General features: G+C 47.8%; 6 protein-coding genes across 6 annotated transcripts; 4 read left to right on the top strand and 2 right to left on the bottom strand.

Moving 5' to 3' along the window:
• Positions 1-1,680: 1,680 nt before the first annotated feature.
• Positions 1,681-3,004, top strand: DFL_006918 (uncharacterized protein; the record flags this gene model as incomplete). The annotated part of the gene is made up of 2 exons (XM_067636416.1): positions 1,681-1,817; positions 1,921-3,004. 2 exons carry the CDS (start codon positions 1,681-1,683, stop codon positions 3,002-3,004), a joined length of 1,221 nt encoding a protein of 406 aa, XP_067488036.1.
• Positions 3,005-7,869: 4,865 nt separating this feature from the next.
• DFL_006917 (uncharacterized protein) lies at positions 7,870-9,237 on the top strand (the record flags this gene model as incomplete). Its single annotated transcript, XM_067636415.1, has 1 exon — positions 7,870-9,237. One exon carries the CDS (start codon positions 7,870-7,872, stop codon positions 9,235-9,237), a length of 1,368 nt encoding a protein of 455 aa, XP_067488035.1.
• An 852-nt stretch (positions 9,238-10,089) lies between these two features.
• Positions 10,090-10,894, bottom strand: DFL_006916 (uncharacterized protein; the record flags this gene model as incomplete). The annotated part of the gene is made up of 2 exons (XM_067636414.1): positions 10,090-10,762; positions 10,830-10,894. 2 exons carry the CDS (start codon positions 10,892-10,894, stop codon positions 10,090-10,092), a joined length of 738 nt encoding a protein of 245 aa, XP_067488034.1.
• A 483-nt stretch (positions 10,895-11,377) lies between these two features.
• Positions 11,378-13,331, top strand: DFL_006915 (uncharacterized protein; the record flags this gene model as incomplete). The annotated part of the gene is made up of 3 exons (XM_067636413.1): positions 11,378-12,216; positions 12,282-13,196; positions 13,265-13,331. The coding sequence occupies 3 exons, from the start codon at positions 11,378-11,380 to the stop codon at positions 13,329-13,331; spliced, it is 1,821 nt and encodes a 606-aa protein (XP_067488033.1).
• Positions 13,332-13,745: 414 nt separating this feature from the next.
• On the bottom strand, positions 13,746-14,303 carry DFL_006914 (uncharacterized protein; the record flags this gene model as incomplete). Its single annotated transcript, XM_067636412.1, has 1 exon — positions 13,746-14,303. The coding sequence occupies one exon, from the start codon at positions 14,301-14,303 to the stop codon at positions 13,746-13,748; it is 558 nt and encodes a 185-aa protein (XP_067488032.1).
• Positions 14,304-16,193: 1,890 nt separating this feature from the next.
• DFL_006913 (uncharacterized protein) lies at positions 16,194-18,496 on the top strand (the record flags this gene model as incomplete). Its single annotated transcript, XM_067636411.1, has 2 exons — positions 16,194-17,839; positions 17,905-18,496. The coding sequence occupies 2 exons, from the start codon at positions 16,194-16,196 to the stop codon at positions 18,494-18,496; spliced, it is 2,238 nt and encodes a 745-aa protein (XP_067488031.1).
• Positions 18,497-18,970: the final 474 nt, after the last annotated feature.

The following is an 18,970-nucleotide window of genomic DNA, read 5'->3' as shown; positions in this document are numbered from 1 at the left end:
TGGAATGGGGTTTTTGGTGATTGCAGGGGATGTCAGTTTGCTGGCTTGCGACATGAAGGGATATTCCGAGTTAAAGGGGGGGTTGCAATTGAGCGATATTAATATTCCATCTTCCGGAATAAATCCAGACAAGCTTATACCTGTACAAGACGAGACGTCGTGTGCCCAGTCTAAAAATCGATCTATAGATGCTATTCGCACGGACGAATTATATTAATCAAGGCCGCCAAATATAGCGGGAGGTTCCAGGCCTGAGGAGCATGACGACAACCGCCCGTTTCCAGTCAACCTGACTAGATTAATTCCGTCGCCACAGTCTTTTTAGTATCCTCTCGATCCTTCTTCGTCGCCATCCTTTCGTCTAATCTATAACCACATCTACGTCGATGCATACGTCTTCGTAGTAAGTATATTATCAGTGGTGACATTTGCTCCTTCTCCATCTATATGCGCGCCTTGATCAGAACCCGAAACCTTCCCCCCTGAACATTATATTACATATTCCGATGCTACCGGGCTTGTCTTAGGCTTGCGGTTTCGTACTACAATAAAAGCAAAGCTAGTTAGCCAACCTGCAGGCGTAGGAGTCGGCCAACTGGCAGTCGAGGTTATCCACCAGGTGCCGCAGCCTACCTGCATCTCCTCTTCACATCCTCCGTTATTTTATTTTACTTCCTCCAGACTACTGCACCAGTTTATAGTAACGGGCAGAGACTATCCTCTTCGGGAAAACCCTGACTACATCGTGCGTTGGCACCTCCACGTCAGGCTACCTTCCTTTCTCTCTTTCTCTTTTTTTTCATTTTTTTCTTTATCTCCTCGTTTTTGAACCGAATTTCCCATTCTCTCGCGGACCTAGCCCGCTACAAGAACGGAGAAGCTGGTAACCAGGCGTACATACATAGACAGGAAAAGTGGAGTTATCCGTTAGTAGACTACAATGCTATTGCCATGCTATTGCTGTGGTCTGGTTAGGCATTAACCCGATATTCTCGAATTAGCATAAACCTCATACCAATCCACCCCCAGCCAAGCCAGAGCCAGAGCCAGCCTCGATATCCGTTTCAAAACCATGCGGCGGTGAAAAGAGCCGAAGCACAAGATCAAAGACAGCGAATTGAAGGCCCTAGTCTATCTAACCAGCTGCAGCACAGTCAGTTATAGCTGCAGCATTCCATCAGCAATTCTTGTTCATCCCGGCTCGCCTATTCATTTACCCTGCGGTTGTGCTTCTTCTCCTCACCCACCTCTCTAATACTCATAATTGCCTTGCTTCTCCTCTCTCTTCTTGCTTTTCCCCCTCCCTGCCTTTTATACCCTCAAACCCCTCGTGGCCATCAATATTGGACCTTTCGGAATTTTTTTTACTTCCCTTTCTTTCCTATTTTCGTCAAAAAGAGGGGTAGTTAAAGGTCAATCAGTTTTCCATATTTTTCCTTTGGTTTAATTTACGGCCGTGCACTTTCAGCTCCTCCTCCTCTCTCGCATTATTTTTCAACAAACCCAACGACACTGCTGCACGGATACACTTCAATTACTTGATATCGCTTCCGCTTTTAGAACCAGACCCGACGGAAAAAAGATTTCACATCTTTCGCAGATCCGACTTTGATAGCTTAGAAATAGCTATATCTTACCGTGTGGGTTTGGGAGCTGTTAGGAGACAGTTCAGCCGACAAAATGGAGATGACGGAGCATATCGATTGGGAGACACCACGGGACGAGTTGCTGGACCAGCTCTCCAACCTCCTCACCGAATTACAGAACCACGAAGAGGGGCTATTAGGGACGTTTGATTTGTTGGATAATCTTGATGGGTATGATTTTCCTGTTTCCCTTTGTCATGATTATGATAATTTCATATCGATATCATGTATTTCTGGATATTCCTTACTGATACGATATTCCGTTGGGATGTAGAACACGCCGGGCCATCGACCGCCTTTCGGCCGTCATAACGGACAAATTCACAAATCCGTCGTCAATAGAATACTTCTCCCCATCTGTAACACGTCCCCTTTCAACATCCACAGATGCCTCCAACTCCTCATCCGAACAGTCGTATGAATCCCACGAATCACACCTAACACAACTCTCCTCACCAACAACCCTCATCTCTGACTACGACGACGACATCAACCATCGTGGGCGACTTCTGGACGAAGATGAAGAACTCCTGTTGGCTAGGGTCGGCCTACCCGGCCTGGACGAAGATGGAGATGAAGACGATCAAGACCAAGATGAGCGTCTCGAACGTCTCTCCTTCCTCCTTTCCAGCGTTCTAAAAGAAGCGAACGACGCAATAAAGGACTATGAAATCATCCGCGAAGATCCAGAAGAAGAAGCTCTAGCCGAACAAGAAGAGGAAGTCAGCGAAATACGTTCCGAACGTGGAGAAGTCACCACGCGTTGTTCATCCAGATTGTCGACTTCGGCTTCTACGCTTGTTGTTGAAGAACATCAGCCCGGTTTGAGATCTGCGGCACCTAGTCGGAAGGTGTCGATGTATGAGATGCCGAGTTTGGTGAGTCAGGAGACTATCAGGCCTATGTTACAGGATCCGCCTACTGCACCGCCTACACCTCCACCGGTAGAAGAAGGTTTCAGAGGAGAATTGTTGCCATCGCCAGATCAACTTTCCGTATCATCTCTTACATCTTCAGCAGAGACGATTATACCGATTTGCCATACTCCGAAACCCGAGGTAATCATCACAACAACCGATTTTGACGAATCATTCCAAGAACCAGTCGACGGAGAAGTCAAGAGAGATATCGTGGCTGAAATATTTGGAGATTCAGATGGCCAACAGGAACTTAGTCTTGATTATCTCCTAGGAGATTACCTTAATGAGGTGATCATGGACGTTAGGAGGAATGAGTTCGTTGGGGCGCGGTTTTGGATCTTCCTGATCTCTGTGATGGGCATGTGGACTTGGATGTTCATCACGGATATGGTCAATAACTTTATTGGCAATATAGCGTGCGCTTGTCGGTCAAACTAAGGCGACCTGGGTGCGAGATACCGTATCTTTTCTTACTTTAACAAAGGTTTTACGGGGGTTGTTTGATCTTTTTTTCCCCTTCCATATCTGTATCCATTATTCGACATCGACGTCGACACCAGCCATTTCATTTGTTTCGTCTTTTTCCTTTTCTTTCTGAAATAACAAAAACTTCTGGCGTTGGAGGGAAAGCGGGGTTGCGATCTTTTTTTTGTTTCCCTTTTGCGCATTTCTTGATATCTTGTTCCATTTGTCTTTCCTTCTTCTCTGATCTTTTCTCGTACTTTCCTGTTCCACATATCACCAAACCGGCTCAAAGAGAAGCTGCGGTCTCTTTTTCATTTTCTTTCTAACATTTCCACATTTCATTTCGACCGACGCATCCGATCCCAGACTGATCGGAACATTAACACTATTGTCTTTTTTTGGGGGGGAAGGGAAAGTACACGTTTGTGGTTGCAATTGTTTTCTTTTTTGTTTAGTTTTTGACTTTTGTCCGTTTCAAAATTTACGATATCATGATATCCTTGAGGTGCATTTGATGAGAAATCATTTTGCATTAGCATAGTTGCACTCAGCCCAGCCTTTGACTTTTTTTGTTTACATTCTTGTATCTATAGACCGGTTTTTTTTTTTTGGACTAACACCGACAGCGTAAAGCATAGTATCTATAGACTTTGCTGCCTTTTTAGGTGGCATTTTTTAGGGGAGCGATTGACGGGAGGAGGGAAACCGTTTTTGACAAAAAAATAGTATAACAATGGAAAAAATCATCTTTTTCGAGGAAAAAATCTGGATCTTCGTAGATACTCCGGGTGATTGTACAAAGTTCCACAGAAATCTGAAGTTTTGTCGATTGGTTGATGCTTCCGTACGTCTCTCCGTACCCGCTGCCGCTGGATATTCGGCCACCTAAGATCGCTTTATGCAAGGCCGGCTGTTCAGATGGTTACTCTACCAATCGATGTCACGATGTGCTGGTGGGCATTCATTCGTGCTTTGACGTTATGATACCATACTTTTCGGTGAGTAAATGTACGATACGTTGGAACATGCGAAGAATTGTGGCGCGCAGGCCGGCAAGTTGGGAGATTACTTTTCCAAGACTAGTTTGCAGGTTTGCATGGGATACGTATCGGTACGTATCCATACGTGGTTTTCGTGCGAGTGATGTATTGTTGTTGCGTGGTATCAATGCAGTGATCGAGAGGGTAGGGTTTTAGCAAGTATGTTATATGTAGTGGTTATATGATATCTACGGTTCGGTTGAAGATACCAATATGATTTGTGGGGAGCTGGCAGGGTTATCCCAGACTAGTGTAGTTTGAGGAGAGGAGCGAGCACGTGGTCGGTGATTTTTATTTGGGAATTAGTGGTATACCGGCTACATTTCTTTGAAGGTCTTAAAATAGAGTGTGACGGAGGGGTTAGCACTCAGCATGACTGGTCTGCGTTGGACTTCGTGAAATTGAGGTCGAGGGTGAGTTTATGGCTTGTGGGGTTGGTGTTGCGACGATGTGTTGATGTTGGGTTTTGTACGTTGTTGGGAGTTTCGTGGAATGGGAAGTGCATGGTCTGGAGTTGAATTTCACCATTGTCCTCACAGGTTTTTTGTCCTTCTCCTCATTGTTGAGATCACAAGGGCTTGGTTTTACCACATTAATATTCCGAAGGACGTATTTTATATACAGCCGCGGGTAAGTTCCAGGAGGTTGTGATACAAGCGTATGTATTCAACTTGAATACATTGTTATCAAATTAGAGTGGGTCTGCATTTCTACCCTTTGTGTTGGGCAGAATTGGTTTCGTACCCAGACGTCACAAAGGGACTGGTAGAATGTACCTTAATTCGAGTGCCTGTATCTCAGCTGGCGAGCACTGGGGTTCTTAGGAAAGGGAGTAGATGAATGTCGAGTGATCAATAACCGTGTGAATAGGGTGTGTAACAATGATAGTAGATCGGCGATCCTATCTAGGGTACTGTTGTCTTCTAAGTTGACCAATGTTTCTTCCAAGAGATAGACCCGTGTCTTATCTTATATAAATGAAGGTCCTTCATACAAACCGAAACTGACACACTGGTCACATGTCGGGATCGAAATGGGAGGCCGTTCCACCAGCGGGTGAAGCACTTACAAACATACTTACACACATGGCGCCGCCGTGAGCCCCGACACTCGAAAGGTCCATGCCGGTTGCATATGTGTCCATCAAAAGATCTAAGGCGGTACCCCTTGCCGCAATTGTCACAAAGCTTCCGCGGTCCATGACTACTCTCGTAATGTCACTTCGCATTGTCTTTCCGCGGGTATTTTTGGAAGCATTTGCTGCAGAGAAATGAATTGGTGGTCCATAGAGGCTTCTGATGACTTGTCTGACTCAATTCCGAACTTTCGTTCATAGGGTGCGCGTTTAAACTCAACTTCCCATCCGAAGCTGTCACATACCCGGGATGTATACCGAGAGTCCAGGGCGGAACTTGGACGTAGTACTGTAGAAACCCGTCGACTAGCGGCCTCGGAGAGGGGAAGCACGCCGCCTCGAAGGACACCCGCAGAGCATGGATGGTGGATCGTAGATGACGCCTCAGGTCATTTTATCCGGCAGTCAGATCGTCAAGGAACCAGCACGAGCCGGACATGCTGAGAACCCTTGCCGATAACGTCGATTATTGTTTCCTGGAGGTGGTGGTCTAGAACAAGGACCTTTTTTGAGTCATAGTGCTCGACGGCGACGAAGGCAAAGTCGGTATGAAAACAGTTTAGTTGGCGGCAGCGGCAGCTGTTGCGGCAAGTTTCCTCGCCTGCGACTGCTTGGGCCGCAGGCTCTGCCGGAGGCATGCAGCAAGGTTCATCTGAGAACTCCCCTCTATATAAATATCTTCATCTTCGCCGAACGGGTCGCGAACTGAGACCGGAGCCACATTTGGTGGCAGGGAGGGTATGGTCTTGTAGACTCCATCACCCTTTTCGGCGCGGGTACTACCGTTCGTTACTACTTCAAGCTCCACACGTTCGCAACCATCGAGGCTGGCGAGTACGCAGCAAAATGCTTTGAGGCAGCCGTTCAACTATGGGTGCCCGTCCCTGTGAGTTTCGAGCGTGTATTCACCCTCGTGGCCTTCTATTCCTACGACGGAGAGGAATACGGAGGGCTCCTTGTATATTTCCTTGACCCTGCTATCGAAGACTATTAAATGTGAAGGAGAGGTCCAAGTGCCTGTATTTGATTTGTATCAGTTCAAAATACCTAGGTATCACGCCTGCTTGCGCTTCTTTGAATCGTAAAGTGGTCGAATGAATCTGGGTGCAGAATTTAAGCGAAGTACCTGCAGTTGTGTGTGTGTGGTGTTTCTCCGATTCAAAAGAGATATTGTCGAATGTTGGGATATTTACCCTTGCTCGGATATGCAGCACGCGGCATTAGCAGACAGGGCTTAAGATTGAATCCTTGGCAACCAAGCTTTCTCATTATAACGTTAAATAAATTTTCATATCAAAAACGATTGGAGGATATTAAAGGGGTTCAGCGAGATTCTGAATTTAGTCCCCTGAACCCTTCCACCGGTGGAGATCGGTCCAATGAAGGTTTAGGCGAGTTCGTTCGGAGTTGACGAGTGAGTGTTCGTGATTTTCGCACCGTTCAGCGTCATACGTACCCTGTGATGTCTTGATGACAATCTAATGGGTGCAATCAGGGTGCATCTCGGAAATGGCGTATCTTTGGTGGCTCGGGTGTTACTTCGTTAACTCGAGATCTTGAGATCTGGCGATATCTATATCCTGGACGTTCCGACCCTCCCGCCCAGATCCTTTCGATGCGATGTCCTTTGGTCGATAAATTATGGGACGGACTGTTTGTAGATCTAATTTATTCCCAGCTCCCCTATTTTGGCTGCAACCGACTGCTGTGCCTACCGTATTGATGAAATTACCCCCATTCGATGTCGTTATAGTACCCAGGTAATTAAGTATCAACCTTTGTCCTCCCTTGAAAAATCTCTTCCGCCTGCTTCACTCGTACGTACATCTATCAGTTATCCTCCCGTCGACAGGTTTTCTTTTCTTGTGCACTAAGCTGTAGCACCGGTCTCTCATTTCATTCCGGGATAATATTTTCATTTCCAGTTGCATCGGGTCGCTCTGACAGTTACAAGTTGCAGTCCAATTGCAAGTTGACGGATACCCCCTTTGGATTTAGCTTCGGGGCAAACGAACAAGCCCAGCTGGGTCTTCCATCGACGCCTTGCTTGACCTGCTGCTATATTTCTATTCTTATAGTTTCCCCCCCACCCCTTTTTACAGGTGCCGAAAAGGCTGCAGCTGCTGTCCTCCTATCGTTTTTATATATTTCTATGCTCTATTTCTATTCAGATCTATCTCTCACTCGACAACTTCGAAGCTCTTTCCCTTTCCGCGTCTAGCACCGGAATATTTCGCGGCTTTGCTTTTCAAGTCACTCATTTCCCTCCTTGTATACGCAATTTAGCTAGCTTTCGGGGGCGTCCTTTGGCACCGCCTTATCCATTTCCATTCTCGACCATTCCCTAGCGCTTGAAGTCTCCTGAATGTTAAACCGGGCCCTTTCCTGCAGCTGACGGGTCTGTTGTTGTTGTTCTCTGTTTCAATTGTTTGCGTGTTCGCTCTCGAACCACAAAATCAACCGAACTCGACGACGTCGCCTTTCCTTCGAACCTCCTTCCCTTTGCTTTGATCATCCGACCTCGCCAAACCCACGCGAACGCAAGCCTGCCACGTTGGTTTAAACTCCACAAATTCCGACATTGCTCTCGACATCGTTCGTTCCACTGGCCAATTGAGCTCTGTAGAGTCTCCCTGCGAGATTTCTCCCTTCTTTCCTTCACCATGGCTCGTCGCGTCAGCATCCTTCTCGTCTTCGCCGTCGCCTCCCTTTTCCTGGCCGGCACTTTCATCTACCAGGCCCCCAGCAGGCCTTCCACAACGTTCGGCACCGACTCAAACATCCAATCTGCGACAGGGGAGCGAATACTAGCTGAGAAGCGTCCCTTGAGGATAGCCGTCGTCGAAACCGGTGGTTCACACGATGAAGTCCTTGCTGCTCTTGTCAACTCTTGGGGTAAACTCCCCGGTGCCGAACTCTCCTTCTTTCAACGTTTGTCCCGTTACGGATCCCACGATATCATGAGGACCTTTGATCTCTCGAATCCGATCCCCGATCATCGTGGTATGGATGATTTCCGACGAGCTGATGAGGACCAACCCGTTCCGGATATCGTCATCGCTACCACCTGCGAGTTCGATATGAGGAAGTATCAAGATAACATGACCGTTCTTCTTGAGAACCACAAGACTTATCTCTTCTGTGTCATCCATCACGCTGATCGATGGGGTTATGAGAAGCATCATTTGGAGGAGGCGCTTACCCCGTGGGTTAGAGCTAACCGAGCTGAGTTTTTGGCTTTGAGCCCTCATACCGCCGAATTCTTGCTCGAGCAGAGCTTGAAGAAGTGGAAGGTCGTTAAGGAGGAAGGTCACCAACCGCTCGTCAGGCACTTCGTCCCGGTCTTCCCCGTCCAGTTGCCACCAATTCCCACCGATGATAACAACCTTAGCTTCGGCCTGCAAGGAGACTTTGGACAGGAGCGAAGGGACTACAAGATGGTCTTCCGAAGACTTGGAGAGTTCTTGAAGCCTGCCTCTGCTAAGCAACCACCGACTCCAGCAGAACTTGCTAAGCGCGATGACTCTGAAGATGAGGAATCTCAGACTAAGATTGAAACACAGCCGAGGAACATTACTCTTCATCTCGTCGGTCACGGAAGGCACCCACCCGTCCCAGATGAGGTCGTTAACAACGTCGTCTTCGACGAAGGTCTCAACTACATCGACTTCTACACCATCTTGTCTCGATGCTTCGCTCTCTTGCCAGCTTTCGCTACCCCTGAATATCTTGACCGAAAAGCCTCATCGACCGTCCCTGCCAGTTTGATCGCCGGTACCCCATTGGTTGCCACCAAAGCTATTATCAACGCCTACGCCTACCTCACCGAAGAAGCCGTCTGGTTGCAGGACGAGTCCGAAACCGATTTCGATGTCATCGGACGAGTTCTTCGGATGAGCAATGAGGACAGGAAGGCCAAGTCCGCAAAGGTCAGGGAACTCCGACAACAGATTATCGACGAGAACATCAACTTGGCCAGGAAGTGGACTTTGGAGGCTTTTAAGAAGGTTGGCGTCCGAACCTACTCGTGAGAGAAAGAGGTCCTAAGATCGAACAATCTTTTTTTTTTACTTCAATGTCTTTATTTTTCTTTCGCGCCGCTATAAAACCTTTCACTTCCGACTTACGATGCCTTTTTGAAAAAAAACACAAACGTTTAACGGGCCATTAGAAGAACGAAAGCATTTGCGAAATTTTCTCCCAAACCCTTTTATTATCCCTTCTTTCTTTTCCTCTTCCATCTTTTTTTACCTTGGATTTCTTTGTGCGATTATTATAGATGTTCAGTGGCGCTATTTGACAGAAAAAGTAGCACACCAAAAGTGAAATGTCATTTTTAGGTTGGCGAGCGTTACCAAGGAGAAGGCAGTTGTGCTTATTGTTTTTTTTTTTTCTTTCTGAAATTATGTACTTTCTTACCTGAGCTGGATCCTTTTCTCTTCGAATCAAGGACAGAGACTCCATGGACAATTGTCTGTTTCTTTTCTTCTTCTTGTTTTCTTACCTTTTGATTCTTCTTTTTATTCTGAATCATAACATGAGATCGATAATGTCTATGACACCCAAGGCTAAACCTTCCGCTTTATTTCCTGTACTTACAACTTTCGAGTGTATATAATTGTTTCCTAGCTTCCGTTCCCATTCTCCTATCGACTACAAGTACATCATGAGCTTCTTTATAAATTTAGCGTAGCTAAGTACCCAGATACGCTTATTGTAACGGAAACATTGATCTCTAGAATCGTATCCAAGTCTATTATTTAAGCATCTATGTATCGCTACCGTACACCGTGAACCCTGTACGTCTATCCAAGTATCCGAGAAGTATCTATCAACTTATCTAATCCAGATAAGATTTAACCGCATCCATGTCTACGACCCGATTACCTCGAAACTCTTTCGCCGGTAATCTCTAGGTCGATACCCCCTGCATCGCCCTTGACCGCCCTCACAGCGCTCAAGTCCTTTACGATCCAATCGGCACCTGCCTCCACGGCCTCGGCATGGCTATGGGTCGTTAACAAAGCGATGACCGTACACCCAGCCGCCTTGCCGGCTCTGATTCCGGCCGGAGCATCCTCCAGCACCACAACCTTCTTCTTATCTATCTTCTCAAACTCCTCGGACCCCACGGGTACCCCGAAAACCTTCGACAACCCCAAATTGTAACACTCCGGATCCGGTTTCCCATTCTTCACATTATCTGCCGTAACCGAACTCTCCGGCAACGGCAAACCCATGACTTTCATCCAGCTTCCAACTAATACGTACGTACCACTTGTAACTATGGCCCACGGGGTACCGTATTCCGTGAGTTTTGATATCAATGCTTCCGAACCTGGGAGGATTTTTGCGTCCGAGGCGTAGAGTTCGGGGATTAGACCTTCGACGTGGTGGACGTATTCTTCCGTTGCTAGGTGGGGGGCGTGGAGTTTTAGAATGTCGATCGAGCGGCGGCCGTGGGAGGTTGAGAGGATCGAGGAGGGTGGGATGTTGAGTTCGTTGGCTATGCGGGTCCAGTGGAGGACTACGGCGGCGGTGGAGTCGAAGATTGTGCTATGTTTTTTTTTTTTTTCAAGTCAGAATTGCTATCTTCCAAGTTGTGGTGATAGGGGGTGTGTACCCGTCCATGTCGGAGAGAATGGCGGTGAAGTGTTCGGTCGCGATTGTTTCTGCGAGGGAACCCATTGCTGCTGTTATTGCCGATGAAGCTGTGGTTCTAAAATACGATGCTGTCTAACGGTGTACGAAGTATCCTTCTCTCCGAATCTTGTAATATCGTGAAAGCGTACGAGGTGGTTGGAAGGGGGTAATAAAGTAGCTTGGACCGACTCGGGGACCGCGAAAGTTCGAGGGTTTATATCGCCCCATCGTGAACATCAACATGCACAATCACAGGAGGCAAATCACATTCCTCGAACGCCCTCCGTGGGTCTCGATCCGACCAATTGCAACTGGAGCTCTCCAGTTTTGATGCTGATTCGCGTTCGGTCGTCGGCCGCACCGTCGGAGCTACCTCGGAGAACGGAAAAACTTCGCTTCGTCAACCCAAGCTTTGTGGTAGCTTCGCCAACCGCGATCTGTGACATGGGTGTAAGCCACCCACCCACCATCCTTCGATAGACGTCTGCCTGCATCGTCTCTTATCAAACGTAGGTCTCTCGAATTGCGATGGAACCGACGGGATCCGCGTCCACCGATGAAGGCCCACCGGGGCCATCGACCCCCCCCGCCGCGCCCCGGAAATCGCTACTCAATGCCTCCGCAGCCGGTGCCGCGTTCCTGGTCCTCGTGCAGGTTCTCTCGCGTCTGCTCACGTTCGTTATGAACCAATTGCTCATACGATACCTATCGCCTGCCACGCTCGGAGAAGCCGCGCAGTTGGAACTATACATGATGACTATTCTATTCTTCTCACGGGAGAGCTTACGGATGGCGTTACAGCGGCAGGCGGAGGCTAGTGAGGATGTCGTAGACAAGGCTAAGGTTAAGGGTGATGATGACGATAAAACAATCGAAGGGACGACGAGGGGCCAAGCTCAGACTGTTGTTAACTCGAGTTACCTCGCCGTCCCTATAGGAATCGCTGTCGTCGCTGGTTTGTATCTTTTGCAAATCGGGTATACCTACGTCTGGCCATCGGAGTCCGGTCAAGTTACCACGGGGTACTTCCGACTTTCGATGGGGATATATGCTATCGCTTCACTCCTCGAGTTGCTCTCCGAGCCGGGATTTGCGGTTGCGCAGCAGAGGCTGTTGTATAGTCTTCGAGCGGGGTGTGAATCTGTAGCAGTTATCTCGAATTGTGCGGTTACGCTAGCGGTTACGGTTTCGGCTTCAAAGTATATCAAGTCTACCGGAGTGGAGGCGGGAGGGGGCCTCGAAACTCTACCGTTTGCGATTGGACAGGCCGTGTTTGCGTTATGCCTGGTATTTGGGTATCCGCTTCGACTATGGAAGATTGCGAAGCAGGATGGGTGGAGTTTGCTGCCCAAGAAGATATATTCGAGGTACAGGCCATCTTCATCTTCCGGGTTCGGGGTGGTGATGATGCTAATCGAGGTTTTGGCATCAGAACAGGACACGCATACTATTTACGCTCACCGACCATCTCCGTCGCTCGAACGATGTGGTTACAATCCGTCGTAAAGCATCTGTTAACCCAGGGTGATTCGATACTCGTTACCAGGCTTGCTACGACGTATGAACAGGGTATATATGCCTTGGCGGCGAACTACGGGTCTTTGATTGCGAGATTATTGTTCAGGCCGATCGAAGAGACAAGTCGGAATTTACTGTCCAAGTTGTTGAATACCGATGGTACCGACGGCAGCAGTTCCGGCGACAAGGGGAAGGATAAGAAAGAAAAGCAGGGTGATGGTGGAACAAAACCTCTCACACCGGAGAGCATCACGGAGGCACTTACAATCCTCCATCTGATCCTTCGATTCTACACCATCCTCTCGACCCTAATCGCCACATTAGGCCCCACCCTCGCCCCCCTGGCGCTTCGCAAAGTAGCCGGCGCCCGCTGGGCAGATTCCCCCGCCGCAGTTACACTATCAAACTACTGTTACTACATCCCCCTCCTCGCCGTCAACGGAATCACCGAAGCGTTCGTCCAAAGCGTCGCCACAACTCAAGATCTAAAACGGCAGAGCATGTGGATGTTATGTTTTTCGGGGGTATTCGGAGCCGCCAGTTGGGGGTTTGTGAAGTACCTCGGTCTTGGGGCTGATGGGTTGGTTTGGGCGAATTGCGTGAATATGGGGATGAGGATTTTGTGGAGCGTGGGGTTTATCAGACGGTATTTTGAAAGGGTGGGGGATGGGAAACGGGGGGTTGAAGTTGGGAGGATTGTGCCGGGGGGGTTGTTGGTTACCGTTGCTGTCGGAGTTGGAGCGGTGGCGAGGAGGGTGGTCGGTGAGAAGGGGGTATTGATGGATTATGCGAAGGGAGCGGGGTTGGCCGGGGTGGTCGGAGTGGTTTGGTAAGCCCCTTTTTTCTCCCATCTGATATATTTGAAGTCGGATAGCTAATTGGTTTGTGATATTTTAGTTTATATTCGGAGAGGTATTTCTTCCTGGAATGCTATCGATTGTTCAGACGTGCAAGAAGGGGTTAGTCTCGGGGACCCGAGTTAGATAGATCATACATTATCATTATCGTTTCAGAGCTAGTATTGGCACACGGATAGATTTAACTTTAGCACATTTTAATTTTTCGAAATGTAAAATATATTCCTTTGCAATCTGGATATCTTTGGTATTAATTACATGATTGCATAAAAAAGCAGAAACTCCGGCGCAATGATTGTCGAAAAGGAATGTGTAGGATGCAAAAAATTAAAAAAAAAACTTTGCAAGGCAATTGCAATCAAAAGGAAGGACAGAGTCGGTCAGTTTTCTTTTGAATTGAATATTCAATCAAGCAAAGCAAAGCAAAGCAAAGCAAAGCAAAGCAAAGCAAAGCAAAGCAAAGCAAAGCAAAGCAACCAACTAATCGTATCACTTCATCCACCACTTTTCATCCCCTAAATTTACTCGATATTGATCTTCCTGAATCCCTCTGCCTTGGTCTTCTTGGGGACCACGATGCTCAAGATTCCGTCTTTGAGCGAAGCCTTGACGGCTTCATGGTCGACCGAATGTGGGAAACTGAAAGCCCGTTGGAATTCACCGACGTATCGTTCCCGAATCCAGTATTTATCCCCATTCTCCTGTTTCTTCTCAACTTCCGTCGAAGTTCCCGGAGCCTTCGTCACAGATGCCGAAGTTCCACCTTCCTCTTCAACAGATGGTGCGTGAGATTTCGTAGAGGGACTTCCGGTCTCGGTGTTCCGTTCGACTCTTCCCTTAACGACAAGAGTATTCTCGTCGACAAAGTTGAGGTCTAAAGCGGACTTGTCGGTCACACCGGGGAGTTCACCGTCCAGGACGTACGAGTCTTTGGTTTCTTTGACGTCGAAGGATGGAGTGAAAGAGGAGAGTTGGGAGCGGAGGGGGCTGTTGTGTTGGGGGGTTGAGCCTTCGAGTTCTTCGAAGAGACGGAGCCAGGGACGCATTTCGCGGCTGATGAGACGGGGGAAGGAAAGCATTTTGGTTATTTGTGAGATATTAGAAGGTTTGGTTTTTTGTTTTTTGATGTGGAATTGTTATTGTAAAGGTTCTTCGTTCGAATGCTTGGTTTTTGATGTTCTGTATTAGAATGCTCTGAGGACTGTAGATTTAATCTGAAGGATGAAGACGAAAAATTCGAAAGGCTGAAACGAGGTGTTTATATAGACCTCCTCCTCCATAGTTTCCCCCGCAAGCCATCGATGATGCTACGAATTATGTCATATAGCAGAGACATCGTGATAGCACCGGAATGGTGGAGTGATTTCGAGATGTTACTGTTATGTGTTGCCCGGATGTCGCTGGAACGTTCGATCAGGTTCCACAGCATAAATTGCCGTTTTGGGATGGCTTGTGACGGTTCGGGACGACGGATTGGGAAATATGTGTGAGGAAAACGGGTTTTCGGTGAGGACGGTGGCAACGCGGGTGGGAAAATGACACAAATGATATAAGGGTGGAAGGTTCGAGGATGTTGGAGATATTTGAGATTTTGGGGTTAGAAACCGATGGGGGTATACTGCCATCGGTTCGAAGACGATAATTTTGCGGAAGGGATATTCATCCGGTGTAAAGTATCTCTATCATGTGCAAGACTGGATTCCAAGATGATGGGATGGAGGTATCAATGTTAACATCATGCTAGTGATATATGTATTACAAGTTAGGGAGTCCAGCGACGAGATTACAATACCGCATGGTCTCGTCGCCAGACTCCTCAGCTGTGGTATTTCGTCGGATTCGATGAATATTAATATTCGAATTCGAATTGGATCCAAAGTTAAATTTGTCTCGGGACACTTGTAGAAGATCACCCGTCGGCATGGTTCAAATGAAATATCTGAATATTGAAATTATAAGCTTATAAGACCTCGTTAACTCCAAGAGGTACATGTTGCAAATGCATCACACCCAGGTAAAAACTCCAGTGAATGGATTTTCTGGAGCCAAAAAAACACCGAGTAACTGTGGGGCTTGGAGGATCATCTTTGATACTTCCTAAGTGTATACATGGACCCATCGATTCTAATATTCTTGGATTCGTGACATCTGGGAATTAATATGAGTCGGAACCGGATTGGGATTTGAATATATATACCTTTGACAAAGAGCAGCTCATAGCAAAAGTAATTTTAGGAAATACTAAGCAAGTGATACAAACTGTCCGTTCTCTACAGAGTACAGTATGATCTGCTGTGGGTCTAGCGCCGAATGAGGATTCCGCGTCCCGTTCGACGGAATGGCGAATTACGTATGCAGGGTTTGGCCGTGAGTCTCGAACCTGAAAAAGAGCCTGAAGTTGAAGAAATGCATGATATCACCGACCACAAACGGGATTTGTATTCCGAGGACTTTTTAATATACCTGGGCATTTCTCCGCAAGCGTGTATTATTCCTCGGCCTGATCCTGTCAGGACGTTTTGTTTTGATTTTTCTTGTTTTGAATGCTCTTTTCGTTTTTTTTCTTGTTTGGGCAGCGGGCAACGCTAACACCACTTCCCCCATCCACAACATAACATTGCCATTGGCTCGACACCATTAGACTAAAAAATTTTTATTGCCATCTGCCACCATCGTCATTATTCTCGATTCGTCTTCAAGGGACTGTGTCTTTCTGGCTCATCGCGAACCTTTTCTCCCATCCCGGTACCTAGTTGTAGCTGGTCTACGCGAACTAGGACTCGGATTTGTTTACATCGACTCCACCTGGTCTGTCGATACGTCAAAACAAACCGTTGTCAGGCTACGAAACTTCTGTCGCGCGATCTCATCCAACCTAACGGTTCCACGGGACACGTTTACCTCATTATAAGCTTCTTCCTTCACGACATCTCATCCACGACGATATCAAACATATTTTTACAGACGCCATGGACGACGAAACTTACTACCTACAGCCGGGCTTCGACGCCAGCTCTCTAACCATGCCGGTCATCCGCAACCTTCTGATTAAGCACGAAATCGACTTTCCTAGCAATGTAAAGAAAGCGAAGCTAGTTGAGATCTTCGAAACCGAGCTTACACCGCAGGCTCCTCGACTCCTGGCAGAGGCCGGTAGGGTTAGAGCATCGGCGCGGGGTATCGTCAACGCCGAGGACTATGGCACCATTGGGGAACCGGAAGTTGGTCGTACGCCCAAGAAGAGGGCCCCTCGGCGAAAAGCTAGCTCCGTCGCCACGACTACTACGGATTATGATGAAACCACCGGTGATGAGGATATCGTTGCTACTGTGAGAAAAGCCACCCGAAAGGTGGCTACTCCGAGGAAGAGGACCGCGTCGCCAGTAAAGCGGGGCAGGAAGTCATCGGCCATGGTGCAACAGGAGACTACGGACGACGAACATCAGACCGTACCCGTGGAGGAGACTCCGAGGGCGAGAAGAGGAAGGAGGAGTCTTGCCCCTAAGACCCCGGAACCGGTCAAGCAACCTTCGCCATCACCATCACCGGAGCCCGTTGAACTTGTGAATGATGAACCGGTTTTCTCAAACGAGAACCCTTTCCAAATGGGCTCCTCACCTCGATATCAGCAGCCGGCTGATACCAACAGACGCCGAACGATGCTTGATAAAGCAACCCCTCGACAAGTCGACGGCTCTCGTCGGAGGACGGAAGGATTACCCTCTGTTCGCAGATCACCGCAGACTCCTGAGTTAGATAGAGTCTCTCCTCTGCCAAATATCTCGCCCACTCCGGTCAAAATGATCCCGGTATCGAAATTCAAGTCGCTCACCCCTGACCGTAAGATCGCCAGCATGCAGGCCGAAATCGACAGCAATAACAACGAGATCGAGCGAAAAATCTTTGGCGGTAATGACGTCTACATTAAGGAGGAGGACCAGAGCCTTGATATGCTGGAACCCGGCGAAGAATTCACCCCAGAGGAGCAGCTGGAAGTCGAACTTGAAGATGAAAATGCCAATGCCGTCACGAAGCTGGCTCGCAGGAAAGGAAAATCGGAACTCGGCACGACATTGATGAGTATCTTTACTACCCTCTTCAGCATCGCAATCGTTGCATATGTTGCCTGGTGGAGGGAGGAGAAGATCAAAGTCGGGTACTGTGGTATCGGAAAGCCAGCCATCAAAAACACGGGATACCTGGAGTGGGCGGATAAACTCGTCCCCCAGTGCGAAACTTGCCCTGCTTATGCAGTCTGTCGCGATCGACTGAAGACCGACTGCTACACCGACTACGTTCTCGTACCACACCCCTTCTCCCTAGGCGGCCTGATTCCATTGGCGCCTACTTGCCTGCCAGACTCTGAAAAAATTCGACGGGTCTCGGTCCTTTCGGATGCTGTTATTGCCAAGCTGAGAGACCGAGCCGCTGCTATCGAGTGCGGCTATATCAAGCCTGCGTCAGAAGAAGAAGAGGGTATTTCCACGGAAGACATCAAGGACGCGCTTTACGAGATGAAGTCCCCGACCCTATCCGACTATCAGTTCACCGAACTTTGGAATAATGCGGTCCAAGACTTGGAAAATAAGGACGAAATCGTCACCACCATGACCAGGTTTGTATACCCTGCTCTTTCGAAGCGACTGGAACCAAGGTTACTAACCATAGGTTGCTATTTAGCGGCGGCGATCGATATTTCAAATCCACCGATCTCTCTAACGTAAACTGGACTTGCGCCATCAGGAAGAACCTGCTCGCCCTTCTCTTCCGCTGGAAGCTCGAGATTTTTGGTGTTATTGCTCTTATCCTATCCAGCTTGAAGATTCGATCTTCAATGCTTAGACGCCAAGTATATGCCCGCCAAGTACAACGCCTCGTCGGCATCGCTCTTAAACGTCTTGCCCAGCAACAGCGCGCGTATTATAATGAAAGAACCGCCGATATTGCTTATGTTCCCGTAAACCAACTACGAGATCAAATCCTGTCACGGGAATTCGATCCTGAGAAGAGGCAGACTCTCTGGACCGGTGTCGCCAAGGTTGTGGAGATGAATAGCAATGTTAGGTCAAACAATATCGAACATATGGGGGAGGTTATGAGGTGTTGGACATGGATTGGAAGCTCTGCGCTTTTAGATATGGATGCTGGAGATGAAGAAGGTACCGCTAGCCAGAGGGATGAGGCGGAGTTGAGGGCTATCATGGGAGGTGAGGATGATAAGAAGGAGCTGGTTAAGTCTCGTGAAGAGTTGACACAAAGGATTCTTTATTAATCGTTCCCCCATGCTATACATTTACCCTTTACACACACCCGTTTCCTTCGAAACCCATTTCTCGTTGAAGATCACGTAGGTATTCTTGTTTTCCTCATCAGTTTGTGTATGTTTGCGAAGTCGAGTCGGCTTCTCCCGTTTGGTGTTTGGGTGGCTATCGTTTTCAATACACTGTTCGTATTCCTCGCAGCTTGTTTTTGTAATCGGTAGTAAGATTGTTTATATGGGTAAACTGGAGGCTATCATTAGCTTGATTATACCAAAAAGGCCGCCCTAATATAATCGTGATGTTTGCTTAGTACGTGCAAACTTTTAATGAAGTAAAGAGAATATATCTAGTCTCGAGATTCGATAGATAGATGTGGTATGTAAGTGCAGAACGACCAAATTATTATACAACTTCCAATAGAATACTATAGACAAATAGAAAGGATGCTCCCTTTCCCGAGTCGGTCCCGATAAATCAGAAGACCT

Source organism: Arthrobotrys flagrans, assembly GCF_004000055.1.
Source record: "Arthrobotrys flagrans strain CBS H-5679 chromosome Unknown unitig_8, whole genome shotgun sequence".
NCBI classification, from domain to species: domain Eukaryota; kingdom Fungi; phylum Ascomycota; class Orbiliomycetes; order Orbiliales; family Orbiliaceae; genus Arthrobotrys; species Arthrobotrys flagrans.
This window is presented reverse-complemented; position numbering and strand designations above follow the sequence as displayed.